The sequence below is a fragment of the Tilletiaria anomala genome (genome assembly GCF_000711695.1).
Source record: "Tilletiaria anomala UBC 951 chromosome Unknown K437scaffold_62, whole genome shotgun sequence".
Taxonomy (NCBI): domain Eukaryota; kingdom Fungi; phylum Basidiomycota; class Exobasidiomycetes; order Georgefischeriales; family Tilletiariaceae; genus Tilletiaria; species Tilletiaria anomala.
In genome coordinates, this window is record NW_013546960.1 from 23,391 (window position 1) to 49,931 (window position 26,541).

The following is a 26,541-nucleotide window of genomic DNA, read 5'->3' on the forward strand; positions in this document are numbered from 1 at the left end:
CGAACCTCCCCACTAAATGCACAGCTGGAACAGCATCTGCACATGGTTGCAGGTTTTCAAGCAGCGATGGCAACCTCTGAAATCAGAGCGTATTCTAACATCAATCCTTACCATCCTCGGACCCAGCCTCTCCCCACTCTGTCTCTCTCTCTCTTGATGCATGTCCCTCTTAGATACCGCAAGGAAGTTTCTCTCGGGGCTTCAGTCTCGATAGGCAATAAAACGAAGGGGACAAAGATCTCGCGAGTGGCAGTGTTCATCACATTGGAAAAGGGAATCGACGCTTTGCCTCTTTTACTTGAATTACCAACAACCTAGATACTTAAACGCTTTGTTTGATCTGCTGCGTCGTCCGATCTCTGAACGTATTGCCGATTGCAGTGCGTGACAAGCAAGCTTCTAGACAGATCAGACCCTTAGAGCCCAGCGAGCGAAACAGGGTATTAGATTCAGTCTTACCAGCTCAAGCATCGCCAGTCATTCCAAATTGCTACTACTTCAAAAGTTTAATTTTATCAACAGGAAGAAACGTAGAATCGACAACATGACCGGCACAGCAGCATGCCTCGAGCCCACCATCATCTGGTGTCTCCCGCGCTCTTGCTCGACGGCGTTCGAGCGCGCGTTCATCCAGCGCTCCCACGACACCATCACCTTCCATGAGCCGACCGGCGACGCAGCGTACTTCAGCAAGGAGCGGCAGATCTACCGTTTCAAGGAGAAGGAATGTAGGTCCGACCCGCATAGGTACGAGAGGGGCCTCAAGGAGGTCATGGAGGATCTGGTCCAGGGAAAGGGAAAGGATATCGGGGGTAAAAAATATATTTTCATCAAGGTATGTCGACGGAAGGTGGCGAGCTCTCGCGAAAGTGTCAAAACTAAACCTCAGTATTTCCGTCGGTCGCAAGGATATGGCCCAATATATCTTCCCGGCCTCGACACTGCAAGCTCTGCACCCTGGCTCGCGCGTCTACCACCCGACTTCGCCAGAGTACCAGCCGCCCGTCAAGCCGTCCGAGCCGGTCGTTAAGACGCCTTTACCTGACTTCTCTAAGCCGCTAGCTGCTGATTTCGGCACAAGCGTCAAGAGCAACCCGACTGCGCTGCCCACTGCCCTCCTGCGACAATTCAAACATACATTCCTCATCCGCACGCCGAACAAATCTGTGCTGTCGTACTACAAGTGCGCGCAGGAGGGTGCTGGAGGGTTCGAGTACTTCGATGGCGCAGAGGCAGGTTACAAAGAGCTAGCACTGCTGCACGCTTGGATCTCCAACCCGCAGAGCGACTTCCACGTCGATGCCGATGCTGCCGCTTCTAACAAGGAGGATGGGCAAGAGCATGTGTCGAGGAAGAAAAGAGGCGTCGGAACAGACGGCGTGCCCATCTCGCAGCCCATGCCGCCGCCGCTGATCGAAGCGAGCACGCTACTTGCCGAGCCGAACCACGTGCTGGAGCAGTACTGCAACGCGATCGGCATCCCATTTTACAAGGGCATGCTGTCCTGGGAATCGTCCAAGAAAAAAGAAGCAACGGACGCCGACGTGAAGGCCCAGGTCGACGCCAACAGGCGCACAGTATACAAAGAAAATGGCAATGCTAATGTAGAGGTTAACGGCAGCAGCAATGCCTCCCTCGCCGATTTTGCAAAGTGGGGCACGTACCACCGCGTCGCCGAGGAGAGCACCGGCTTCCGCAAGGAGTCGACTCCAGCGAATGGCGCAGGCGACAACGTCGGGGCGACAGAGAAAGAGCCGCTGCTCCCCAAGGAGGTGCAGGAGACGATCGAGTGAGTGCAAAGAGGGGTGGGGGCTGTAGGCACTGGCATCCTCGCGGCCCGTGCTGAGGGACTTTACTCGCCCTTACATGTCCCTTTTTGTAAAGGGCAAACAAGAGCGCGTACGACTACTTGCTCTCGAACCAGACCATCCACTTGCACGCTACTGCATGAGCACCACCATCGAATCAGTCACAAACTCTGCTCCTTGCCTGCACACATTCAGAAGATGCGCTGCACCCATCTCTCTTCAAGATCGCTGCCTCATCACATGCGCATACCTGCTCTCCTAGATGCTAGATTAAAACTCCACTCCTTGCTGTATATCTAAAATGGCACGTTGAATGGACGCTGACCACTTCACGAATCGTTCATTTTGAGGTCATTCACAATCTACAGGGAGGCTCTTCGTCATCTTTCGCGTCTTCACTTCCACCTTCCAAGTTTCGTTCATATTCAAGCGAGAGGCCGCAACCCGGAGGTGATCTTGCCGATCTCGCTGATACCGGTGATCCTGCAGAGCGTCCCTTTGTACTCTGGCAAGTACGCCTGCTGCGTGAGCGGATCCGTTACTGCGCCTCCAGCGTCTGCGGCGGGGATGAGTGTGTGCGAGGCGCCACAGATGACAAAGCTGCGCTCGCGTGGGTCGTAGCTTGGCACTGGCACTGCGTCCCGTGGTGAGCGGTCCGCGACTGAAAGGACTTGCTGCGCCTGACAACCGAAAAAAGAAGAATGCGCAGGTATGCATCAGCAAGCGCACAGAGATTAGGGAGAAGAGGAGTATTGTGCGGCGGGCTCACCTGCTGTGCGACGCGCTCAGGCGGTGGCGGATGGAGCGCCAGCAAGCGGTTGGCAAAGCTGGCCGCCATGACAAAGTTGCCCGCCTTGCTTGCGACATTCATAGCGGAGCGCAGCGCGATGGTCAAGTGCGGCGACTGCATCTGCGCATGTGTGAAGAGCGCGGCGAGCTCCAGACCGCGCGGGCTGCTAGTAAATGAGGGATCGGCCTTTGCGCTCTCGCGGCGCTCGAGCTCAATGGAGATACCGAGCAGGTACTCGCGGCAAAGGAGCAGCAAGTCGTTGATCTCAGCTGCTTCGGCCTCGTCGATGGCGACGGTAAGGACGAGCTTGTAGAGCAGGCCCCGGAAGATGGTCTGCGCATCTTCGAGTTTGTTGCCGTTGACCGCCTTATACGCCTCCTGCAGTTCGCCACTGCTGAGATCGCGCACGCTCCACAGCCGCGCAGGGAGGACCTTCTGCTTGCTCGTCTCGTCAAGATTGCGGCGAAGCGGCAACTCGAGCGGATCGAGCGCCGGTGCGCCGGGGATACTAGCTTTGGCCGCTACGGAGAGCGTGAGGAAGAGCTGCTTCAGCGGCGCAAAGTGTACAACACCCACTTGGCGCGAAAGGAGCGTCATGGCAGTCTTGAAGCTGCCGGCAGCGCAGTGATCCGCCGCGAGGGCCGAGTTGCGCAGCCAATGCTCCGTCTCGCTCGAGCCTGGCTCAGTGCCCTCGAGCGGTCGGTCGCCGAGGGGTGTGACGACGGGGGCATCGAACGAGTTGACGGGGAGCTCGGTTTCCTCGAGATCCCATGCTTCCTCCGCCGCAGCGGCAGACGCTATAGCAGTGGTGCTAGCCAAGACACCGCCGGTGGCAGTAGTGCCTGCGGCAGCAAGGATACCATCTGGATCGTCGATCTCCTCCTCGGCATCCGCAAAGCCGTCTGCCTCAAGCCACTCGTCCGCATCGACGGCCTCCGCGACGGCGTTGTCCTTGAAGATGACCTGTCCATCCTCGGCGTTAGCGACGAGTGCCTTGTCAAAGAAGCTCTCCTTACCGGGCAGCACGGGCCAGGCGTACTTGTACGCCGGCGTGACGATTTGCGGGGGCCGGAGCGGCTGCATGTTGGACTGCACATCATCGCCGCCAGTCTCCAGGCCGGTCATGCCAGGTGTCGCGCCGGCAGCATCCGCGATGGCAGCTGCGTCGTCGAGGAGTCCGTGCGAGCGGGCGGTGGCGTAAGCGAGCGCGTCCATGCCTACATCCTTGAGCAGCTCGACCTGCTTGTGCGCATCGCCAAGGTAGAGCGCATTATGGTACCTGCTCATCGCGTCGCCACGCCGCTCGGCAATGACGCTCATCTTGGCGAGCTTGTCGACGTTACCGGTGATGAGGTAAAGGAAAGAGAGCTTTTCGAAGGCTTTGATGCGCTGGTACGCACGCTCGACGACTTTGACGTTTCCCAATTTGAGCGCGGCTTCCGCGAGGCGCTGCCACACCTCGTCGGCGCCAATGGCCTCGGCGGTCTCGAGTGCAACGTCAAGATTGCCGCACTCAATCGCGAGGTCGAAGCGCGTGGTCTTGTCGTTGACGAAATGCAGCGCGATCTCGGGGTAGCCCTTCTTTTGGAGGTAGGCGATGATGGCCTGCCCCACGAGGTTGCTGTTCTTGATGATGCTGAGCACTTCGTCGTAGTTGCCCATGCTAAGTGCGAGCTTGAACCTGTACTCAGTCGGGTCGATGACGATGTTCTTTGGGCGAGCGGTCCGATCGAGGACGCTGACGGTTTTGCCCTTGACGCGCGTGACGTACACGGGTTGCTGCAACGTCTTGATGATGCCGCTGTCCCCGTTGGGTAATGCGTATTTGATGTGGTTAAGCGTCGTGTAGATGAGCACGCCGGTGTCATCCCAGCAGGCGCTCTTGATGCGAATCGTCTCGTGGATCAGCGTCGACTGCCCGAGAGACTTGTTGGCGATGGTGATGGTGTGCTTGGACAGCAGCGCGACTGAGTTGCCGTCTGCGCTCCAGGCGATGTACTTGACCAACGGACTGGCGAGCTCGCCGAGGATCTTCTGCTGCTGGATGTCGTACATGATGACGCCGCTGTTCGTGCTGAGCAGCAGCGACGCGGTGCCGCCAAAGAAGATCTCGTGCGTCGTCGTCGGCACCACAGAGGCATTGCCGCTGTCGCCGCCGCCACCGCGGCTTTGCGGGCACGGAAAGGCCTTAGTCACGTTGTTGCTCAGGTCGCGGATCTCGATCTGCTGCGCGACGCGGTCGAGCACGGCGATCCTGTTGCGCGCGACAAAGATGGCTGACGAGCCATGGCCGCGCTTTCCGACTGCGCCAGAATCCTGCAGGTCCTGCGTCAATCCAGCGACGGCGGCGCCTTCACGCGGCAGCGGCGCGAGGTCGTAGACGCCCTGTTGCGCTGGCGCGTCCCCGTTAGTGTTGGAGGAAGCACCACTATTGGCGGAGACGACGAGCACGCTGCGCTCGGCCGGGTTGAAGCTAAGCGTGCGCGGCTGCACGTAGGCGCTGCCAAGCTTCTTGACGCTGAGCACGGCATGATCGGTCCCCGTCTGGTAGTCTAGCTGTCGGATCTGCTTGTCACGCACGTAATACAGAGTCTGCTGGTGCACGCTGAAGGCAGGGCGCTCGCGCTCGAGCTTGAAGACGATCAACCCGGAATCGTGGCCTGCTGCGAAGAGGTTGAGCTTCGGATGGGCGGTGAGCACCCAGAAGCGGTCCGCCTCGCGTCGGAAGGTCTGCACGGCGGTCCGCTTGCCCATGTCCCACACGCGGATCGTCTTGTCTTCGGCGTCGGAGATGATCAGCTCATGCCGCGGATGGAAGAGGGCAGAGGAGACATTGTTGAAATGCCCGCGGCACGTGTCGACCTCCCACGCTTTGGTCTCGCTCATGCGCCACAGCTTCACCTGGCGGTCATCGCCGGCAGAGACGATGAGCGGCAGCGTCGGATGGAACGACGCCCAGTTGACACCGCGGTCGTGGCCTTCGAGAACGTACTTGACCATGGCGTCCGTGCTGCCGAAGAGGTCTGCCTGGCCGCCTAACGCTCCGGGAAGGCCGCTACCAGACGCAGCGCGGGCGATCTGCTCCTCGATGCTCATGGGCATGCTGCTGGCTGTGCCGTTGCTGCTGCTGGCGGCGCTCTTCTTGCGGAGGCCAGAGATGTCCCACACGCGCACGGTCTGGTCCATGGACGCGCTGACGATCAAGTCCTCTGTGGGGTGGAACTGGGCGCACATGATGTAGTGGTTGTGGCCCGTCAGGATGGCGATGCACTGTCTGCTCTGCCAGTTCCAGATTCGGATCGTCTGATCGTCGCTGGCCGAGAGGATCCAGGGCTGCGTGTGGTGGAAGAAGACGGTGCGGACATAGTCGAGATGCCCGTTGAGGGTGAAGAGGCACGTACGGGTCTTGTGGTTCCACACCTTGATCTTGTAGTCGTCGCCGCCGCTGACGAGCAGCGGCTGGGTAGGGTGGAAGCAAATGCCGCGCACGGGCCCATCGTGCTCGTCTAACCGGTCGTAGATGGTGCCCGTCTGGTAGTTCCACAGCTGGATGGAGCCATTGTGCAGCGTCGCGGCAAGCAGGGGCAGCGACGGGTGGAAGGCGATGCCTTTTACCCGGTTCGACTTGGACTCGAACTGGCGCCCCGGGGGAGGAGAGGGGGGAAGATGCACAGGGTCAGCCCGCTGCCATGAAGGATATCAGACGTTAGAGCCGATTCCAGCTCACCTTTGTGAGCATCTGCATGATGGGCAAGCTTGTGTCGCTGCCGAGGAAAAGCGGTAAAGATCGTTTACTTGCCTCGGGGAGATCGGAAGCGAGGTGCAGGACGGTCCTCGCTGGCGTTGCGCGTGTGGCTGCTCTGGCCTATCTACCAACGCACCAACACCGTGGCGGCCTAGCCTTCCCGTGCTTGTTTCCCTCGTACCTTTTCCGGCGAGAGCCAGACCTGCTGGATGAATGCGTCGGCTCGGGAAAGAGGTTGCACACGTTTGGTGGCTTTACGCGGCAGTCGAGGAGGCGGATCGCTGCACGATCCGGCTCGCCTCCCGAGGACGCGCAGTGGTGTAAAGGGGAGCAAACACTGCTGTTTTCGGCTGCCGAGGGCCAGCGCTGACACTCTGCTCGAGGCGTTTGCTGCTGTACCAAGGACCATGCGTCCGTCCAAAGCATACGTGGGATTGAGGGGCGATGCTACACATGTATGTATACTCCCCGGCACCCGCGAAGAAGCTTCCTGTCTTGTCCTATCGCTCGCTGCCACGCGCGCGCCACATGCCGCAACCCTACTTGTGGGAAAGATCACGTGACCAACCCTCGCCAACGCACGCGGTCAGCCGCGCTGATCTTTTCAACAAGAGAGACGACGAACCAACACTTTTTGTATTGCTATCGTTGCCTACCACTACGCGCTCTCTACCCTCTACGGCTCTACCATCTACGTAGCGCAAGGCACAAGCTGCAGACGGCAGATTTCAACCTGCACACACCCTAGAGGGCAGCTGCAGCTGTGGAGACCAGGGCAGCTGCAGGCTGCGACCCGCGGCAAGCGCGATGCTCGTGTCCACCCCCACTTTCGGGCCAACCGACGTGGTTCCCTCGGCAATTTCCTCCTCACTGTCACCGTCGCCGTTAGCATCAGCACCAACCTTTGCCGCCACTCTTCCGCAGCCGGCTTGCGCGCACGCAGCGCAAGCTCGAGCTTTAGCTCAACTCTCTACGCGCCTGCTCACGACGACGCTGCACCATGCATTGTACGCCAAGGCGCAGCTGTCGTCGCCCGTTGCGCTGCTGCAGCGGGAGCGGGAGCGAGAACGAGAGCGAGGGAGTCAAAGGGGATGGCAAGGAGACGACGGTGAGCAAGAGAACACCCATGGAGCTCGTAAGAAGTGGTCTTCAGCTCCGACTGGGCCAGCCAGTAGAGCTGCGAGCATCAGACGAGGGAACAGCAAGGCAAAAGGCAAGAAGGATCAGGTGCGTCCGCAGCTTCTGCTGCTGCACCACGGAAACAAGCGCTCTGACCCCTCGGGTATTCTCTATGCATACGACAGCTGCTGGACACGCTCGAAGCGCTCTCTGATGCACTGCACTCTGCGCTGTCCCTCGCCTCGGCGCCAGTGCCAGGCAGCGCACAGCCAATGACGAGGGAGATGGACCTGCTGCTGCTCTTTGGCCCAGTGCTCTCCATCCCCAAGCACCTCTTCCTCATCCGTCTACTCCTCCCCATCACGGCCGCGGAGCAGGAGGCAGCGCCTGCGTCGCACGCGGACGACGGCACGGACACGGAAGGCGCCGCGACGGTGCGCATGCAGGCCCAGCAGACGGAACGCCAGATCGCCATGCTCGAACGCAAGCTCGTGCGCTTCCTCATGTTGCACGACCGTCCTGACGAGCCCGACTCTGGCTCCGACTCTGATGGCGGCTCTGGCTGCTGCGACGACGAGGCGCCGCAAGTGGAGGCGAAACAGAAGGCAGCAAGCACAGAGCCGCTGCGCCTGGCGCACGCCGGCGCTTGCGTCTCCGCCGTCAAGCGCGCACAGGCACGCCCACGCCCCGCGCCACGAGCGATGAAGTGCCATGTGCTCCTGCGCGCGGACGCGGACATCGCGCACGGCTTGGCGCGCCGACGCAGGGCTCGGTGGACGCTCCGGCGCGGCTTCACGACCAGAGGCCTGGCACAGCTGCTCGGCGAGGCAGAGCAGAGGCAGAACAATGGGCAAGTCGAGCATGACACACAGGCGCAGACACGAGCGCTCGTTTCGTCTTTAGCGGCAGCACCATCGTCCGTGCCGCCGGCATCGACGCGACCGCCGCGCGACCTCAGCGGGCGGGCGCATTTCACCGCGCGTGTGCAACAAGAGCAACCGGGGTGTGCGTCTGCGCCGCCGTCATTGTCCGGGGGGGCGCACGGCGACGTGGTTGCATCGCAGCAGGCGCGCAACCGGCTGCAGCTGCCCGTGCGAGCGGCCACTGCGGGTGCGCGTGCAGCAAGTAGGGTTAAGGGCGCGATGCGTGCGGGGCCCGTCGCAGGGCGCATGGTGCTCGATGTGCGCGGGGCTGCAGGGCTGCAGGAGCAGGAGCAGGAGCAGGAGCAGGAGAATGGCAGGCGAACAGGCAGCGAGGGGGAAGGGGGTAGAGCATCGCACCAAACGCCGCTGTGGTTTCTGTTTGATACGCCGCTGCTGGGCGGTGTAGCCTAGCACAGCGCTTCGCCTCCCTTTCCTTTGCTTGAGAGTAGTAGCCAGCAGTGTGCAGGCGTAAGGGCAGCACATATGTCCGCGCGGTGCGCGTTACGGCGAGTGACTTGCCCTGCAGCGAGCAGGCAGGACGAGGAGCTGGGCGCTGATCGAGCCTGACGAGCCCTCGATGTACGAGTATGTATACATACGGCTTGTGCTGTGGGACATGGATGTCTGTGAGAGTCGAGCGGCGATCACTGGCGGGCCGCCGCCCACCGCCCACCACTTTGTTACCAACACGGCACACCCTCCCCTCGTCCCCTTGCATCCCGCACCTTGCCGTCCACATGGCACGGTGAGGGGATGCAGTCCTTCGAAGCGTGAATGTGTGTGTGTGTGTGTGTGTATGAATATATGTATGTATGTATGTATGTATGTATGTATGTAATTTTGACGCGTTCAGGGGAGGCCAGACTTGTCCACGCGAGTTGAATGAATATGCATGCATCCTTGCTTCGCAGCGTCTGTGACACGGTGCCAGGGCAAGGGCGATGCCTTTTCTTGCCTGCTGCTGCTGCCCCCCGGCTGTCATTTTCGCCGCGGGAACCCTCTCAGCGGAACGCTCGACGGATGTCACATGCTTCCATTTATTTCATTTCGCTCTTTCTGCAGTCTCTATTTCCTTCCGTTCCGCCGCACCGCACTCACTCACTCACTCCTCGGGGCCTAGCCTAGCTCCGTCCCGCTTCCTCGCTCCTTTGGCCAGAGTGGGAGAGAGAGGCATCTCGCCCCGCACTTGTGAATGTACATTAATGTACATTAAAATGGAACCGCACACAGCGCAGGTGCTATGGAGGGTGCAATTGGGCACTCGGCTGTTGCATCGGACGCACCGAGCGAATCAGGCAGGCAGTGCACAGCACGGCAAAGCAGCAGTGCTGCACCACCGTCTCCTGCTCCATACTTTCAACCATTCTAGCCGCTGATTCGCGGCGCATCTTCTCGAGGGTTAAACAGGTTGAATACATACCATACACCGACCGGCCCCGCACCAGTCGCCACTCGCTCACCAGCTGGCCGATCGCCCTCATTGTCTGGCCTGGCTGATCATCGGTCATGGATCGGCTCACTTGGTAGCGCTGTTTCGTCTCGGACGAGAGAATTGAAGTTCGTCTCGACCCTTAGCTCATCCTTTTTAGCCCTGTCTTGGTTCGCCTTGCGGCCCCTCGCCCGCCCATACACACACGCTCCCTCTCCCTCTCTTGCGCGGAAAGAACGTGCTGACGCATTGGTGAATACAATCTTCAGACGCTGCAGCAGCAGACATGGTTTGCACGCGTCTCGTTTCGTCGTCTACTGCTGCTTGGCTTCGTGTGGGGAGACATGGACTGCTGTGCTATGCTCCCGCCGGTTCGCATGCACCACATCTAGCAGAGCATTAGGAACAGGCCGCCTGAATATATAAACCGCTCGCTCGCGCGCCGCTTCTCTCCTGCATTCACAGACATCAGCTTCATCCCTCTGCCTGTGCTCCTCCTGTCTCTTTTCCTTGCACAGACAACCGGCGCCTATTCGCCAAACGCACCAAGCAAAGCAACCCAGCGCAACTCACCATGCAGCTCACCGCCGCCGCCTTCCTCCTCTCCACTGCGGCGCTCATCGCGACAGGCTCCGTCGCCGGAAGCCCCGCCACTGCTGCCCCCTTAGCCACCCAAGTTCACCGGCGCCAGAGCGGCTGCAACACGTTCAACGGCGTAGCCCAATGTCCCTCCTCTGCAGGCGGCAGCGGCTCCTCGAGCGGCCCAAACGTGCCCAACTGTATCAAGATCGACAACACGTGCGACACTTACCAGGGCGTCAATGTGTTAGTGCCGCGCCACATCGCCTTTTTCCCCTTTTCTCTCTTCCCGTCGCTGATTTCTTCTCTCTCATTTTATCTGTTTACCCTCTTCCCCCTCACTCGCAGCTGCTACGACCACTGCAAGTACAGCTTCCAGGGCATGTCCTCTTCGATCGGGAACAGCGCCTCGAACGTCGTGTCGTGCGACTTTGCGACGCTCAAGTGCGAGGATGGCACGCAGCTGATCGCCTGCCGCGACCCGACGTCGTCGGGCACAATCACCAACGCCTCGTGTGGCAGCAACAACAACGGCGCCGGTGATGGAAGCCAGCAGGGCGCCGCAGCACCCGGCCAGCAGGCCGCTGCGAGTGGCTCGACGACAACGCCGACGTCCACCACGTCAGTCAGCCAGAGCATCTCCAGCTCCAGCAGCAGCAGCAGCTCCTCCAGCTCCAGCAGCAGTAGCACCACCACCACCACCAAGAACGCAGCAGCCGGCAGCCTCGGCACATCAGGCGCACACGCCCTCGCTGCTCTCATTGCCGTCGCTGGCGCCGCAGCCGTTGCGCTCTAGGCAGCGCGGCCGGGAGCGATATCATGTAGATGTACAACAGGCAGGAACACGTACCGCACTGGACATTGACAATTCGTCGCGCGAACGCGACACGAGCGACGCGCAGGCCAGTCCGCTGCGTTGTACTCCATCATGCTCATGAGCGCTTGCCCTGTCCCTGTGCATATGCATGCCTGCATAGTGCGTGCGTGCAGGCACACATGACAACGCGCAGCCCCCGAGACGCGCGACGACACGCTCAGTGGCAGTGCATTGTGCACATGTTCGCAGTGCGGGATGCAGATGCAGCGCTACGCGTCCACGCATTTACGCGAGCTTCTTGCCAAGCAACGCAGAGGCAGCATGGGTCAGGCGTGAGATATCAGTCGTCAGGCGGCAGGGAATATCGCGGATGACCACCACCACGAGCGTGAAGAAGGATTACCCTTGGTCGCCAACATGGAGACCGAGGGAATAGTGAGACTTGATGTGGAAGAGATGGCCTACATGTGCACTCGCGAACCCTTTGGGGAAATACCCATCCGAGACTCTGGCCGTTGGCAAAAACACTCTCACGTACAACTCAGGCCTTGGCAATCAGCAATGAACAAGTGTTCAGTTTCACCATTTGACTTGGATACATCCCTTCGCGTTGGTACATTGTCAAACAGCGTCAGCATGAGCATCGGCTACTCGACTTTGACAGTAGCTCCAGCAGCCGTGCCCGTACATCCAAGAATGCATCGCTCGGCCCTCAGGGACAGCTTCTTTAGCGCCAGCATCGGGCGCTGCCTGCTTCTGCGCTCTGTGAAGAGAGGAGATGCCACTCACTCGCAGCTCGTACGTATGCATCAGGATTAGTCATGGACCATGTCCGAAATGCGTCCATCAATGGCAAAAGTACCACCCGTTACAAGGGCATGCTGCTCGTGCCGTTCTTCCACTGGGATAGATGGTGTCGCATGCTCTCCCACCCATCCCCCCGTCGCTCGGCCCAGGGTACCGTCTGCACCCCGTCCCTCTGACCCCGCCACCTAGGACCCTTCCCTCGAGACTTGCAACCTGTTCCTTGTGCATGCCCCTTGCATCCCGCACTCTTTCCCCTCGGGAGCGTATCGAATGACAAGGCAGAATGAACCGAGTGCTTGGTCACGGACGGGACCTAGCTTTCTGATCTAAATGACGATTACCGTGCAAAGATGCTGTGGTGCGTGGTGGTAGATGCTCAAGTAGGGTTGTTCCCAGCTCACTTCTAGGCTCTCTCCGTCGCAGTTCCGTGAGCAAGCCCTTTTCCCCATTGGGCGACGGAAGTGCGGGACCTCCTGGAAACTGGCCTAGATTGTTCCCGTGCTTTTTGCGCTTGTTCTTCGTCCAAATCGCCAATATACTGTTCCGTGTGCCCGCCAGCCTCCCCTGTTCCTCCACTACCAACGGTGATCATGAGGCATAGCGAGAGAGAAGGGGGAAACATGCACTGGAGCGCAGAACCCCTTGGTGGCACAGGAGTTGAGTTTCTTGGAGGGGGGACCGCGCCTGCCTCTGTTCTGATGCTCACCGCTGGCTGCCAACCAAAATGCAAATCAAAAATGTGCACTGTGATTCTATGCCGCTTTGCTGCTGTTCCGCTGCTGGGCCGTGTGCCGATCCGATATGCTCACGACTTCTCACTGTGGCCCAGCGCTGAAAGTCTGCGTCTCTCCCCCTGTGTCAGAGAACACGGAGGCACTGCAGCACTTTTCTAAGATCATGTTTGTCAGGCAACAACAGGGCAGCAGAACACAGCGCGTCGCCCCTCGGGTATGAATGCGCTGGACAGCAACATAATCCTCCACCCGTCCTCCTTGACAACCCCCCAACTCACTCGTTTGGGCCCACCCCAGCCTCTCGTCGTCGTCGTCACCACCACCATCAACATCATCATCATCATTCGCGTAGCAACAGGCTCCCACATCTCTCTCTGCCTACCACCTCATGTTGATGGACCGTCTCCCGCGAGTCATCGACGCTTATTGGTGAACGAGCCGGCCAGCTGCGACCCAGCGACGCGCGAGAGGTGCCCATCGGAGCAAACACACACACACTCATACCCTCATCCTTTGGTGGAGAGTGGAGACAGGGAGCAGCAGTCATCCACCTAGGAGAGCAAAAGCACCTGGTCAAGCCACCTTCAATCTTTTAGGGTGCCGACAGTCACAGCCAGCCTCACACACACACCCACACTCCCGACACCGTCACCATGGCCGCGCGATCATCGCCCTCATCAATCTCTGCGTCGTCGTCGTCAAGACGCAGCGGCACAAAGCTTACTGCCTATTTCTCTGAGACGCATAGGCGATCCCCCATGGCGCCGTTCACTTGGCAGAGAGAGAAGGAGGAGGAGGAGGAGGATGCCAATGACGAGGGAGACGAGGACGAGCTACTGATGTGCTCGTGCTCGTACGCACACGCACACTCTTCCGCGCGATGGACCACAACTGCACTAGGACAGGATGAAGATCATAGCAAGCCATCGCGAACATCACCACAGCCACAGGAACAGCCGCATTGCTCAGCAGCACCGCGCTCGCGTCAACATGCACGCGCATGCCCGCAGCAGCAGCAGCAGCACCGCAAGCGAGGCACTCGGATGACGCTCCTGCTCGTCCCAACTCTCCTCTCCTCACTGCTCCTGCTGCCAACGCTGCTGCTGACGCTCATCGCCCTCACGCCTGTGCCGGCACAGGCGCAGCTCCCCACGGGCACAAACATAGGACAGCAGAACAATGTAACGAGCCTCCGCGGTACGTGGAGCTCGGGCTCGGGGAACGTCGTCACGGGTCTGGTGAGTTTTCGTGTGAGATTGCATTGCACCTGCTGAGGGAGGCTTGGGAAAGTATGCCTACGTGCATCCAGCTTGACTCTCACCTCTTTGGAGGCCTAGCGCTATGCAAGCGTCGTGCTGACACTGCCTCCCCGCCCCACTGCAGCAATTTTTCAACCCAGCCAACAACACGTTTACCTACCCCACCACCGCGGGGATGTCCTACTCGTTCACCGACGATTTTCATTGGGAGCAGGCGCTGTACATTTACCAGCCAAAGGCGGACAACCCGTACTGCGTGACTGCGCAGCTGATCTGGCAGCACGGCACGTACAGCATCAACGGGTCCAACTTCATCAGCCTGCAGCCTTTCAAGGGCGACGGCATGCAACAGATCGCTAGCAGGTGCACGAAGACGAGCCAGAGCGTGCAGCCGTACAACCAGCCGGAACGTGAGTGCCCAACACGTACCTCCCATACCGGACGACTCGCCGTGCTGATCGTTTATAACCATCGCATGATGCGTACTCTCCCTTCCCTCCCGCGCCCCAGTCATGTCCGGCTTTGAGATCCACTTGGATACGCACTACGGTCAGAGTGCGTACTACCTCAAGATGTACGGTTTTGACGGCACGCCCAAGCCGCTCATGTGGAAGGTGTACGACCCGCCCCAGATGCTGCCGACCGTGCAACTCAAGGAACAGGTGCGGCGCATCCTCCTTTTTAGCCCGTAGTCCGTCGCGAGGAAGTTCGGAGGGCTGACGCTGATGCTGTGTCTCTTTTGATCGGCTTGCTCCGCGCACAGGTGCTCAATAACGGGTCATGAAGCAGCGGCAGCAACAACAACAACAGCTGCTGCTGCGGCAGGCGTAGCTACCAGGCTTGCTCGCTAGCTGGCATGCAATGTGAATGCACAAATCCAGGACATTTCTCCCCTATCCAGTTCCCTTCTGCTCTTTTCTACTACATCAGCATAAGGCCGACACCCGGCCTATAGACCGTCGTTCCAATTCAAATCAGCGATCGACAGCCTCAGCAGCACATGCTACCCCTTTTTCTCGCCGTTCTACTCTGCCGTACTCTGTCCGCCGGCTCGCAAAGCTGCGCCGGACCGGGTCCAAGAGGGTAGGGTTCGAGTGAAGACTCAGTTGTGCGAACTGCTTTAGGCTCTGTCTTCGCCGCAAGCAGGCGAGCGAAGGAAGGAAGGAACGCCAGCGTCCAGCTCCATCATCCCCCGTCTACCTTCGCTCTTGCCTTCGCATCGCTCCTCTCCTGCATTTTTTCTTTCTTTTCCATCATCATTATCAACAACACCATCCGGAACGCGACCAATGGACTTTTTCGCAGCGCCTCGCCCTCGTTCTTCTCTCGCCGCGCGCGGACAGCTGCGGCGCAAGCATGCATGGCCGGCGGCCACCTGGCTAGCCATCGCGGGCACCCGCGATGTCCTGCTCGACGTAATGCAACGCCACTCGACTCGATGCGGGTATGCACGTGTACATACACGCTGCCGCCGCCTTCCCGTTCGTGGTCACATACGAGCCCTTCCCCGTTCCCCCAAATCGAATTGTACTACATAGGACGTTGACTGTGAATATGAATGTCTTCTTTTCCTCCTCTTTGCGCTGCGGGCGGACGCTGGCGGAGAGGAGAGCTGCTCGTGACTGGTTCGCTCATTCACTTGGCTGTGCTCGGAGCATGCGCGTGGCAGGTTGCGGCCGCGGCTCAGAGTGATGTGGTCGCTCTGGCAGTCGAGCGGGCGGGAGACTCGGAGCTGCTGCCGACGGAAGTGCTAGGATGGATAGATGGAGTGATGGCGACAGGCTTGGGCATCTAATGCTGGCGATGTCCATGCGATATGCAATGGCACTGCATTTGATTGCGGATGGCAGAGCGTTGGGCCGAGTAGTGAGCGACTGGTGGATGGTTTTGATTCCGCCGGCCGGAACGGCACCGGCAAAGATCGAACAAGAGAATGGAGCACAGGACAAAAACGTCACGTCGCCTCTGAAGAGGAACACGATTCCACGACATGGCCAACAGTGGGGCACACGTAGAGGTCTCTGCGCATATCGTGGAAGGACCAATCGACGCTCGGGCCTCGGCTGTCTTGCCTTGGTGGTCTCTCGACTCATCTGTCGCTCCGGTCTTGGGTGGTCTGTCCGAGCGAGACGCAGCCGCAAGCTGTGTTGTAGCACACATTGCTACACCCTTCGCCTCTCGGCCTGGCCAGAGTCGCCAAGGTGTACGGCATCGAGATAAAGATAGCATCAACCAGGCGGCTGCAAGACAAAGGCAAATTTCACTCGAGCGGGCCGCAAACTACACTGCATTTTACTCAGACGGTGCTTGGCTGCTTCGAGGTCCTGCTTTTCGATATCGCACGTCTGCTACCATTCATCAGCCGCCGCCGCTGCCGAGACGGACTCACAGCGCTTGACTCGAGAACGAGTCAAGGCACCGGTACAAACAAAGTAAAACGGGTGCTTAGATATTTCATGCCTCACGTTTGCGTGCGAGGCCATCGCTAGAGACAAGGGAAAGGCTCTTGGTCAAATTTTTGCTGCATCAGCAAGGGCAGTGAGCGAGCGAGCGAGCACGCATATAAGAATCCAAACAGGCAAACAACCATGGCTGGCTCATCCGCCCATGGCTCCAAGTGGGGCACCATAGCCTCCTTTCCGTCTGCGTCCTCGTCGAGCTCACCCGCAGCGCCAGGATCGTCGCCCGATGTTGCAGTAGCCTCGCCAAACCGGAAAGCGAGGCCTGGCCTTCAGTCGCTCCTGCAGCAGCAACCGCCCTCCCCCCCTGCGGCGGCAACTGCAGCAGCATCGCCTCGGAGTCATCAAAGCAGCAGCAGCGGCGCCTTGGATGGGCCTTCCGCTTGGCAGATGGCATCAGCCACAGGCGCTGCAGACGCCGGCACGACGATGGTATCCCACAACGGCTCCGCGGCCTCCGGCATGGACAATGTATCCGTCAGGCGCAACCACACCATCTCCTCGGCCGGAGGCAAGATCGCTGCCAAGAGCGAGCAGAGACAGCGCGAGATGAGCATGCAGCGCCTCAATAGCCACTTTGAGCGGCCGCCGTTGCCTTTTGACCAGCAGCAGCAGGGCAGTGATCTGGTACGAGGCGCTTCGGAAGGTCTGCGAGAAGTATGGAACCGCGGAAACGCACCTGCTGCAGCTGGACGCAGTAGCGGTAGACAACCAACCACATCATCTCGGCAGGCTCCGACGGATCCTGGCACACTGCGCGAACTGCACACTGCTGCAAGTGCAGGTGCAGCTCCCAAGAATGACAAGCATGACCAGGCGCTATATGATAAGGTAACTGTCCAGCGGAACAAGAGCATGCCCAATAGCAGGACGGGTGCTTCTACCAGTGAGTTGCTGCTGTGCATGCTCCTGTACACCTCTTTTTCGCATAGATTCTGAATAAACGCCGCATTTTGGTCTCAGAACCTGAATTCTCGTCCCTTCGGCACCATCAGCTACCGCAGCTCACAGGTGCACAGAGAGACGCCAACGCAGATGATGACGATGATGACGATTCGCAGCACCAGCTTGTCGCAGAGCACAACTACCGATATGCTTTCTTTGACGACGAAGACGAGCAGGAACAGATGGCAAATGTCGTCAAGCACCATCGCTACTCTTCGCAGCCAGACTCGCGGACCAGCGGCCTCAACGGCAATGCGAATGGCGTCGGGCCCCTCGGTGCCAGTCTCGTGAGTCCCACAGGCTCCATCTCCTCACGCAGCCGTCTCGAACACAGGAGCGTACGATCGCCGTGGGACAGCCCCGTCACGGAGCTCGTCGGCAGCAGCGGCAGCGGCGTTGCTGGTGGTGGTGGGCCCTTCACCGGCTCCCCGCGCACCTCGGCGTTGCTCAGCCCCATCGTACCACATGCGGACGATCAGCTGCCTATTAGCGGACTGGACAGGGGTCCCTTCGGAAGTGCAGGCGCTCAGCGCTCAGCGTCACCTAGTCGTCACCCCAGTAACAATGCCAGCCCTGCTGCCATCCGCAGACATCAGAGCCTTAGCTATCGCTCCAGCCACTCCTCGCTTGGTCCTGGCTCGGGAAGAACAGGCACAGCAGCGCTCCCGTCGCTCGTGAGTCGGTTCGGTCCAGCGGATGCGAACCGCCCGCCGAATCCCAGCACTGGTGCGACTGCGAACGACGCTCCGGGCATCAGCGCAGGATTGAAGCAGCCCATCCGGAGCAGCACGCTTGACATCGCGCCTCCGGACGGGATCGAGCAGTACGAGCGACAGAGGTACGGAAAAGTAGCAGCAGCGGCAGGGTACTCCAACAGTAATTGCAACGGGAACAGCAACAGTGACGGCCCGACCTCGTCGCCACTTCCGCATTCGCCTCTCACTCCTACACACACCAGCTCCAGCGCGCCATGGCTGATCGACGAGCAGCCTCGCTCGGCGAGCAATCTCCGTGGGTCGCCAACTACTCGTTTTTCTCCCTCGGCCGGCGCCGGAGCTGGGACTGGGGCCGTCAAGGGAGCAGCGTCGCCGCTCAACTACGCGAATGCGAGCGATCTGGCAAGCGTACAGCGTGACCTTGCCAATGTACAGCTTCGAGATGGCGAAAATGACCGTGACCGCTCGCAGTCACATTCGAATCAAGTAAACAATTCCTTGCCCTCTGCCAGACCATCTTCGCAGCTGCGCAAGCTGCCGTCCCTCATCACTGACCCAGAAACGCTAGCTGCTCGCGCGTCAGCCACATCCTCCTCACGGCCCTTGGCCGGGCCTGTCAGCGCCTCGGCGTATGTCCCGCCCATAGGCCATGGCCACTCTCGTGCCGACTCAAGCTCGAGCCCGGTCGTGTACATCCCTCGGTCGGAGAAGACCGCCCTACTTGCGGACGGCGAAAGTGCGGCTATGCACCGCAATGGTGGTCGTGGTACTGGAGGTGCTGCGGCGGCGGCGGCCGGTGCAAGCGGTGGCCTGACCGGAGCTCATGCACGCGCGAACAGGGTACACATGCGTAGTGGTGGTGGTCATCAGCAACATGGCAATCCTCTCGCTGGGCCGTACACGGCGCTACCTGCCTCACAGAGTGAATCATTCAGGTGGCCGTTGGCCCCCGCTACACCCACCCCCGCTTCGGGGACCAAAGCAGCGAACAATGCTTTCGCAGAGGGTGATGTGAGCGAGTTCGACGTCAGCGTCACTCCCTCCACTCTGCAAGAGCGCACGCCCACTGGGGATGCATCTTTCGCTGCCCAGCAACAGTTGGAGAACCCTGCTCACGCAACCGGCCCGATGGATCTTTCCTCATTCGCGCAGGCACATCCGCTCGCCGCCATCTCTCCATGCCCGCCACTGGCGCCATTGCCGCAGCGATTCGCCGCTCCGACTATACAGCAGCCGCAAATGCAGGCTATGCTGCCGCAGATGCCTTTTGGTGCGTTGCCTGGCGGTGGTGGCAGCGCCAGCCTTGGTGTACCTTTCCAGCCGCCGATGGGCCCTGATCCAAGTCTTGACGGTGCAAGCCATGGGGTTGGTACGGGCCACAACAGCTCGGCGCTCTCAAACAAGATCCCACCGCATCTGATCATGGAAGCCAATCGCCTCGTTGCGGAGCGCCACTTCAATCCGGTCGACTTTCCTTACCTGTGTCCACCCCCTGGCGCGCGCTTCTTTGTCATCAAGAGCTTCACCGAGGACGACGTACACAAGTCACTCAAGCATGAGATTTGGGCCAGCACGGAGAAGGGCAACGCACGCCTTGATAGAGCGTTCCGCGAGACGAAGAACCTGCCTGCTGCCCCAGCTTCAGTCGCATCTGCCGATGGGGCAGCTGGCCAAGGACCGCCGATCTACCTCTTCTACTCGGTCAACGCTAGCGGGCACTTCTGCGGTATGGCCGAGATGCTCAGCCCACTTGATTAGTATGTCGTCCGCTTAGCACCAAACTAGGACGTGTCTGATCGCGAGCTCTCCTGTCACTTGTTTTCCCCTCTCCCCTCCAGCAACACGACGAGTAACGTCTGGGCACAGGAGAATAAGTGGAAAGGCATCTTCAAGGTCAGGTGGATTTACGTCAAGGATTTGCCGAACAACCAGCTGCGCCATCTCCGCTTAACGAGTAAGTCTGCCTTCCATGCCAGCTGCTGTCTGATATCCTCTGACACATCATTTGGGCACCTGCAGACACGACAGAGCAAAAACCGGTCACGCAGAGCCGTGATACTCAAGAGCTTCCCTCTAATGTCGGACAAGAGATGCTCCGCATCATGGCCGAGTTCCCAGCCAAGACCTCTCTTCTTCAGGACTTTGCTTTCTACGAGATGCAGTCACATCAGAACGAGGCACAGAAGAAGGCGGCCACTGCTGCTGCTGCAGCCGCCGCCGGTTCTGTTGGACAACCCACCGGTACGCCCGGCTTACCGCATCCGGCCAGCGGCATGATGTCCGCTCCTCCACCTCATGTGCTGCTGCCCATGCCTACATCCTCGCCCATGCCATTCTACCAGCAGGCAACACCTTTCTTTGGCAGCGACCCAGCTGCATCCTTGCGCTACCAACAGCAGCTGCAGAATCTATTCCTCAACCGACCCCCACAGTACCAAACCCAACTTCCGCAACAACCATTCCTCCAGCAGCAACGGCAGCGCGGCTCGCAGCCTTACATTCCCTCTCCACAGCCGAGCCCAGGCTTTCCCCATGCGTAGACAGCTGTCATTTTGCAAAGTATCCATCGACCACCGTACGCTGTCATCTTCAAAGATGAAAGAAAGATTGAAATGCAGGAGGCAACGGGAAGGACAATCTGACCATGATAAGCAAGCTTTGTATTATAAGCTCCTTCAGCTGTATCACACCAACGCGGGTTCCTTCTTTATGCTCGGATGCTTCACCCCTTAATACATCCCTGCTCGCCATCTCATCGTTGCGCTGCCTGTGCTAACTGGTGAGAGGCGCCACTGGGTCGCGCTGTTGCTTGTTGGGGCTGATGTGCGATCGCCTTATCCTTCCTGACCTTGCTTGCCCGTTTCTCTGCTCGCTGTCGTTTCCGATGCCCTGCGCCTCGTTCTGTAGGGTATTGCAATGCACCGGAACCATCTGTGAGTGATGGCAAGCTCGAGCGCAATAATTCTAGCACTCACTTCTCCCAACACCGGCAAGCTTGACCTTCCCACCATTCTCATCGATCTCCTTTTTCTTTGCAACAAGCAGCTTGTCTACCTTGCGCTCTTTTGCTTTGTCACGCTTTCGCAACGAATTCGCCATTTGCGCCTTCATCAGCGGAAGATAGAGTATTTCAAACTTCTCGAGCTCGGGTGCTTTTACCTGTGTTTCATGATATTCTTTTAGCTGGAGCTCCTCACTTCATCATCTGTCGAGCCGGGCCGGGTCGAGCTTGTTGGACTCACTAGAGTGCTGAATTTAACACGCTTCTTCTTGTCCTCATTGCCATCGGTCACTCGGAAGATGAGCGTGTGACCGGGAGAGCTGGAGCTTGCAGAAGCCTCTTGCATTTGTGCATCCCCCTCGAGGTCATACTCTGTACTGAGACGTTTCTTTGTCAGGAAGATGGTGTGCTTCTCCTTGCTAGCTGCGAACTGCGCTTCGAGGCGAGTGAGAAACTGCAAGGATACCATCGTCAGACTACGCATTTGCTTGCCCACACACACACCGAGATGGGCACCCTCTCGATGCGCTCACCTCTTGATTAGAGACGCGCATGATGTTGTTCACGACGAGCCTTAGTCCAAGTGCTTTTGAGGCTCCTGAGCTGTTAGAATGAAAGAGCGAGTATGAAGCGCAGGTGTATTTTGACAGTGGGGAAAGCGATGAATAGCAAAGTTATTGATGTTAGAAGTGATCACATAAGCACACAACGCAAGGCCGATCCGTGTATTGGGGGATTGTTGAGTTGTGGAGCCTTGGGGTCTCGACATCACGAACCTTGAGCTCATCTATGAGATCAACACACTATCTTTAGTTCAACACACACTTGAGACGAGCTTATTGACAGAGCAAAGAGGCGCAAGTCACACAGCTTGGCATCTACAGAAGCCTGTCTGCGCTATCGTCCTTTTGTAGTTTCTCAGGACTCTGCCGATCATGGCCAGCGTCAAAGACCCGCCTCAGGAGACCACCACGCCGCCACGATCCAGCGAGGACAACAGCCAACCTGCCGAGAAAGGGACGAGGGGAACGCCACCAGCTTCTGAAGATGCCAGAAAGCGAGCTGGAGAGACAGAGAGCGCTGGACAGGATGAGAAAATTGTTGCCCGGCCCGAGACACCTCCGGAAGCCATCAAAGAGGTACCCGAGAAAGTCTCGATACCAATTCTCGCTCCCCCACCTCCGCCACGTACATCTTCGAACGCGGCCGCGTCTAGTGGCAGTGGTACAAAATTCGAAAGCTCCCGGGGTGCAAGAGAATCCAAGGCAGGGGCTGGCGCCACGGCGAATCTTGGTGACGATGGAGAATGGCAAGACATGCCCGTGATACGGACATTGACCGAGGAAGATGAACACTATGCCGTCTTGGATGAAGAAGACCGCAAAAAGTATCGCTACAAGGTGTCCAATAATCGCAGATTCGAAGATGAGACTGGACTTCCCGGGACACTTCAAGACAAGCGCAAGTCCGGGGCAATCGGCAATGCGACGGGGCGTCATTTGGACATCGACGATGCACGAGGGTATGATTGGCGTAGCAAGCCAGCCGGGATTGATTTGGACGAAAGCGAGGAGGAGGAGCAAGGGCGAGGTTACACTCAGATTCAATTGCAAGAAGATGAAGAGGCGGAGCGACTGCATGCTGCTACCGAATACTTGTTTAACGACGTGACGAACTCCCCCTTAGAAGGGCCGTCCGTCACGCCTGCGAACCAGATGGCGACGACGAAGCAGTTGTTGACAGAGGGGCAGCGCATAGCCTACGTAGGTCTGTGCAGCCTACTTGCAAAGGATATCAAGGCAAAGGTCGTCAAAGGGCCGAAAGGCAACGACCTAAAGGAGGCAGCTCAGAGCGCCGACCATTGGATAGCTAGTACTATGTCCAAGCTCTACGTACACATGGACGTTGAGGGTCCAGGTGAGCATATTTGATTCAGGAAGCGCATCATGCAAGATGCTGACTCGCCAAGCTTTTGCGGTGGACAGAGAAACACATGATCGAGATGTTGGGAGAGCACGGCGTGTTCGCCTCGGACCTTGCGGCAAATCTTGCAACAACACAGACTATAGACAACCCAGACTTTGATCCGCGAGCACTTGCAGAAAGGGAAGAGATGGAGCGGAAAGAGGCGAAGGAGGCAGAGGAGGCAAAAGAGAAAGTTCGCATTCAAGTGGAGGAGGCTCAGGCCAATGCTTCAAGTGGTAAGAACCCCGATGGGTTGCAGGGAGACGCCACTTCCGGGGATTCTAGCGAGCCGCCCCCGGCCTACGAGGCCAAAGAGGAAGAGGAAGGAGAGATGGAAGAGATCCAGGATGACGGAGACATCGGCGCGCAGTTGCAATCGCCGCGACCGGCGAGGAAATCAATAGAACGGCCGTTCAAAGCAGCGAAAATCCTAATCGACAAGCGCGACGAGGCTACTTTGGAAGAGACGGACATTGGGTGTGGTGCTCAGACTCAGCGGGCGCCACAGCCGGATGCGGGCGATGCGCCAGATGGGACCCACGATCAAGGTCTCAGCATGGACACAGTCCAGGCAAGTCCCGGCACCCGCGCCAAGGTCTTGCTCGACCCGAACACCATGGCTCAAGTGAATGCCGACAATCTTAAAGCCGACGGGCAAGAAGCGAGCAAAGCCCAACAAGAAGTATCTAAGACGTTGGGGCTAACCTCACAGCCGCAAGCTGTGCAGCCACCACCTAACGCCCTGGAGGGCGTGACGACAGAGATCAGTACCGCAGACAGGACCATCACCCTCGACATTCGATGGACCGTTCTGTGCGATCTGTTCCTCCTTCTCATCTCCGAGGCCAATTACGATGCGCGTTCCCGTGTCCTGCTCGAGAACGTCGCCCAGGCCCTCGGGCTGACATGGCTAGATGTGACCAAGTTCGAGAAGCGAGTCGCGGACACACTGGAGATTGAAGAGGGTGTGGAGAAGCTTAAAGATCAATCGCTGGTGGAAGAAAGGGCAGCGCAAGCGAAGAAGAAGCGTCTCTTAATGATGGGACTCGCGACAGTCGGTGGCGGTCTCGTGATCGGATTATCAGCCGGGTTGCTCGCACCGCTGATTGGGCTGGGTCTTGGTACGGCTTTGGGCACCATCGGTATTGGTGGAACAACTGCATTCCTAGGCGGCGCAGGCGGTGCCGCGCTCATCACTACTACGGCTACGCTGGGAGGTGCGCAGATGGCCGGTCGAGGAATGAGTAAAAGGACCAGGAGTGTGCGCACGTTCGAATTCAAGACGCTGCATAACAAAAAGCGGTTCAACTGCATCATCGGCATCCCTGGGTATGTATGTTTGTCACAAAAAGGTCGCTATGGAAAAGTTCATGATATTCATGGTCTCTGCTCTTCAGATTCATGAGTGGCGAACAGGACGATCCCCGCCTCCCCTTCAGCGTCATCGACAGCATGATGGGCGACCTTTTCACAGTGCTTTGGGAGCCGGACATGATGAAAGAGATGGGTAATGCCATCGGCATCCTTTGGAATGAGACGATCGGGTCAGGTGTGCAGCAGGTGCTGGCAGTGACATTCGCCAGTGCCTTGGTAGGAGGTGCGTGCTCCAGACTCGTGGCGCGTGCTGTGTCCATTCCTGACATTCTCTTTACACTCGCAACAGCTCTCGCGTGGCCCATCTGGCTTTCGAAGCTCGGCTATCTGATCGACAATCCTTGGTCCAACGCACTCGATCGCGCAAGGGCAGCTGGCCTCATCTTGGCTGATGTCCTCTCTAAGAAGCAAATGGGCGCCCGTCCAATCACCTTGGTAGGCTTCAGCCTCGGAGCAAGAGTAATATACTACGCCCTCACAGAGCTCTACCGCAAGAATTCCTTCGGAATTGTGCAAAATGTCTACCTCATCGGTGCTCCAGTCAGCGCCAACGTCAAGAACTGGACGGAGGTCCGCAGTGTCGTATCAGGCCGATTTGTCAATGGTGAGGTTCAGCTCTGCGAGTTGTATGCGAATGTAAGCGCTGATTCAACGTACGCTAGGATACTCTACATCTGACTGGATCTTGGGGTACCTGCATCGGGCTACGACCGGCGGTCTATCAACCGTCGCCGGCTTGCATCCCATCCAAATAGTCCCTGACATTGACAATGTCGACCTCACGCACATTGTACCTGGGCATCTCGCTTACAGGGCCTTGATGCCCTTAGTGCTCGGCGAGTTGGGCTTCAGGACTATTGCCGACTACTTTGACGAGCCGGAAGAGCTGTCTCAGATTCCAGAGAGAGAGGTGGTGCTTGAGCCCACCAATACCGCCCCGGAATCGGAGCAGGTCCCACAGACGAGCACATTCGCATCATTTTTCCGCCGTAAAAACGACGTGTCTGCCGCCTCTCCCTCGCCAGCGCAACCTTTGACTCACAATCTCGAACAGAATCTCCGACACGCACTCTCCAAACAGCATACCTCAGCACTGAAACATGGCCGGTCTGCGCAGGATTATGACTACGAATACGACGAAGACGCTGACGCTGACGAAGAAGGGCATGCAGACAAATCTGCCTCTCCAGGCCGAAGATTACCGCCATACCCAGCGGAGAGTGTCAGCGCCTCGAGCTCTGAGAAGCACGACCTCAGCCTGGATCGCTGTGAATCTACAAGCGTCGCCCCTGCTGCGCTTGAGCGGGAACGGGATTCGGAATCGGCGGTGGTGTTTGATACGGACCTGCTTCTGGAGGAGCTACGCCGCGCCGGCGTAGAAGTGAAGGAGCTGGAAACTTCCTTGCCACCCTTGGCCACTTCGACTGTTCAACCCAAGGAAAAAGCGCCTGTTAGGAACGACAAGGCGCAAGTTTGGCAGCCAGAGCTGCAAGCCCCGTTGGTGCGCCCAACGGACTTGGCACCGAGCCAATCTCACCAAGGCGGCGAGCACAGTCTGAGCGGATCAGGGATGCACACGTCGACGTCAGCTGACAGAATCCGTGACAGAACTTTGGGCAAACCGCTGCCATCCTTCGGTTCCGAAACCAGTGCATCAACAGGTTGGGGCTCGAAACCATCGGGCGGTCAACCGGCACCCGTGCCTTCATCAGCCTGGAGTGTCGAGGAGCCACCAGCACCCGTGAGCAAAGACTTTGCTTTCAGTGCCCCGTCCCCAGCACAGATTCCGAGGGAATCTTCCATCTCCATGACATTCGCGTCCTATGACGATGAGGAGATCTCAGCCCCCGTAGGCCCCCTACACGAAGGATATCCAGGACATTCTCCTTGTCTCGATCCTGCGCACACGTTTCCACAACCGCCCGGGCCTCAGCTGTCTTTTGGTGGACACGATGGTTCTATCTCTTTTGCAGACAACCCCTGGCAGTGATCTCTGCGTTCTCATGCATATGCAATTCACCTTTTGGCTGTATCATAGACAATTGCATTCCGAAAGATCATTGCTTTTCGA

At 58.6% G+C, this 26,541-nt stretch overlaps 11 protein-coding genes across 11 annotated transcripts; 8 read left to right on the plus strand and 3 right to left on the minus strand.

The window, feature by feature from the left end:
• The first annotated feature begins 312 nt into the window (after positions 1 to 312).
• K437DRAFT_153051 (uncharacterized protein) lies at positions 313 to 2,149 on the plus strand. Its single transcript, XM_013386876.1, has 3 exons — positions 313 to 835; positions 909 to 1,789; positions 1,885 to 2,149. The coding sequence occupies exons 1-3, from the start codon at positions 545 to 547 to the stop codon at positions 1,949 to 1,951; spliced, it is 1,239 nt and encodes a 412-aa protein (XP_013242330.1). The 5' UTR covers positions 313 to 544; the 3' UTR covers positions 1,952 to 2,149.
• K437DRAFT_257520 (putative COP1-coatomer complex alpha chain of secretory pathway vesicles) lies at positions 2,133 to 6,766 on the minus strand. The gene is made up of 3 exons (XM_013386877.1): positions 6,326 to 6,766; positions 2,578 to 6,234; positions 2,133 to 2,488 (listed from the first exon to the last, which is right to left on the minus strand). The coding sequence occupies exons 1-3, from the start codon at positions 6,341 to 6,343 to the stop codon at positions 2,234 to 2,236; spliced, it is 3,930 nt and encodes a 1,309-aa protein (XP_013242331.1). The 5' UTR covers positions 6,344 to 6,766; the 3' UTR covers positions 2,133 to 2,233.
• A 241-nt stretch (positions 6,767 to 7,007) lies between these two features.
• On the plus strand, positions 7,008 to 9,256 carry K437DRAFT_274925 (uncharacterized protein). Its single transcript, XM_013386878.1, has 2 exons — positions 7,008 to 7,570; positions 7,648 to 9,256. The coding sequence occupies exons 1-2, from the start codon at positions 7,151 to 7,153 to the stop codon at positions 8,794 to 8,796; spliced, it is 1,569 nt and encodes a 522-aa protein (XP_013242332.1). The 5' UTR covers positions 7,008 to 7,150; the 3' UTR covers positions 8,797 to 9,256.
• K437DRAFT_153150 (uncharacterized protein) lies at positions 8,798 to 9,269 on the plus strand. The gene has a single exon (XM_013386879.1). The coding sequence runs from the start codon at positions 8,963 to 8,965 to the stop codon at positions 9,221 to 9,223; it is 261 nt and encodes an 86-aa protein (XP_013242333.1). The 5' UTR covers positions 8,798 to 8,962; the 3' UTR covers positions 9,224 to 9,269.
• A 1,119-nt stretch (positions 9,270 to 10,388) lies between these two features.
• Positions 10,389 to 11,189, plus strand: K437DRAFT_269152 (uncharacterized protein; the record flags this gene model as incomplete). The annotated part of the gene is made up of 2 exons (XM_013386880.1): positions 10,389 to 10,639; positions 10,742 to 11,189. 2 exons carry the CDS (start codon positions 10,389 to 10,391, stop codon positions 11,187 to 11,189), a joined length of 699 nt encoding a protein of 232 aa, XP_013242334.1.
• A 1,143-nt stretch (positions 11,190 to 12,332) lies between these two features.
• On the minus strand, positions 12,333 to 12,747 carry K437DRAFT_153165 (uncharacterized protein). Its single transcript, XM_013386881.1, has one exon. It carries the CDS (start codon positions 12,637 to 12,639, stop codon positions 12,421 to 12,423), a length of 219 nt encoding a protein of 72 aa, XP_013242335.1. The 5' UTR covers positions 12,640 to 12,747; the 3' UTR covers positions 12,333 to 12,420.
• A 1,047-nt stretch (positions 12,748 to 13,794) lies between these two features.
• On the plus strand, positions 13,795 to 14,702 carry K437DRAFT_225656 (uncharacterized protein; the record flags this gene model as incomplete). The annotated part of the gene is made up of 3 exons (XM_013386882.1): positions 13,795 to 13,989; positions 14,135 to 14,420; positions 14,521 to 14,702. 3 exons carry the CDS (start codon positions 13,795 to 13,797, stop codon positions 14,700 to 14,702), a joined length of 663 nt encoding a protein of 220 aa, XP_013242336.1.
• Positions 14,703 to 15,581: 879 nt separating this feature from the next.
• On the plus strand, positions 15,582 to 16,414 carry K437DRAFT_153177 (uncharacterized protein). The gene has a single exon (XM_013386883.1). The coding sequence runs from the start codon at positions 15,766 to 15,768 to the stop codon at positions 16,228 to 16,230; it is 465 nt and encodes a 154-aa protein (XP_013242337.1). The 5' UTR covers positions 15,582 to 15,765; the 3' UTR covers positions 16,231 to 16,414.
• Positions 16,415 to 19,552: 3,138 nt separating this feature from the next.
• Positions 19,553 to 20,670, plus strand: K437DRAFT_225669 (YTH-domain-containing protein; the record flags this gene model as incomplete). The annotated part of the gene is made up of 3 exons (XM_013386884.1): positions 19,553 to 19,887; positions 19,969 to 20,084; positions 20,150 to 20,670. 3 exons carry the CDS (start codon positions 19,553 to 19,555, stop codon positions 20,668 to 20,670), a joined length of 972 nt encoding a protein of 323 aa, XP_013242338.1.
• Positions 20,671 to 20,790: 120 nt separating this feature from the next.
• On the minus strand, positions 20,791 to 21,773 carry K437DRAFT_248507 (uncharacterized protein). The gene is made up of 4 exons (XM_013386885.1): positions 21,665 to 21,773; positions 21,373 to 21,585; positions 21,106 to 21,289; positions 20,791 to 21,031 (listed from the first exon to the last, which is right to left on the minus strand). The coding sequence occupies exons 1-4, from the start codon at positions 21,683 to 21,685 to the stop codon at positions 20,883 to 20,885; spliced, it is 567 nt and encodes a 188-aa protein (XP_013242339.1). The 5' UTR covers positions 21,686 to 21,773; the 3' UTR covers positions 20,791 to 20,882.
• A 165-nt stretch (positions 21,774 to 21,938) lies between these two features.
• K437DRAFT_274930 (DUF726-domain-containing protein) lies at positions 21,939 to 26,540 on the plus strand. Its single transcript, XM_013386886.1, has 5 exons — positions 21,939 to 23,048; positions 23,117 to 24,425; positions 24,494 to 24,693; positions 24,760 to 25,074; positions 25,133 to 26,540. The coding sequence occupies exons 1-5, from the start codon at positions 22,067 to 22,069 to the stop codon at positions 26,458 to 26,460; spliced, it is 4,134 nt and encodes a 1,377-aa protein (XP_013242340.1). The 5' UTR covers positions 21,939 to 22,066; the 3' UTR covers positions 26,461 to 26,540.
• The last annotated feature ends 1 nt before the right edge of the window (position 26,541 follows it).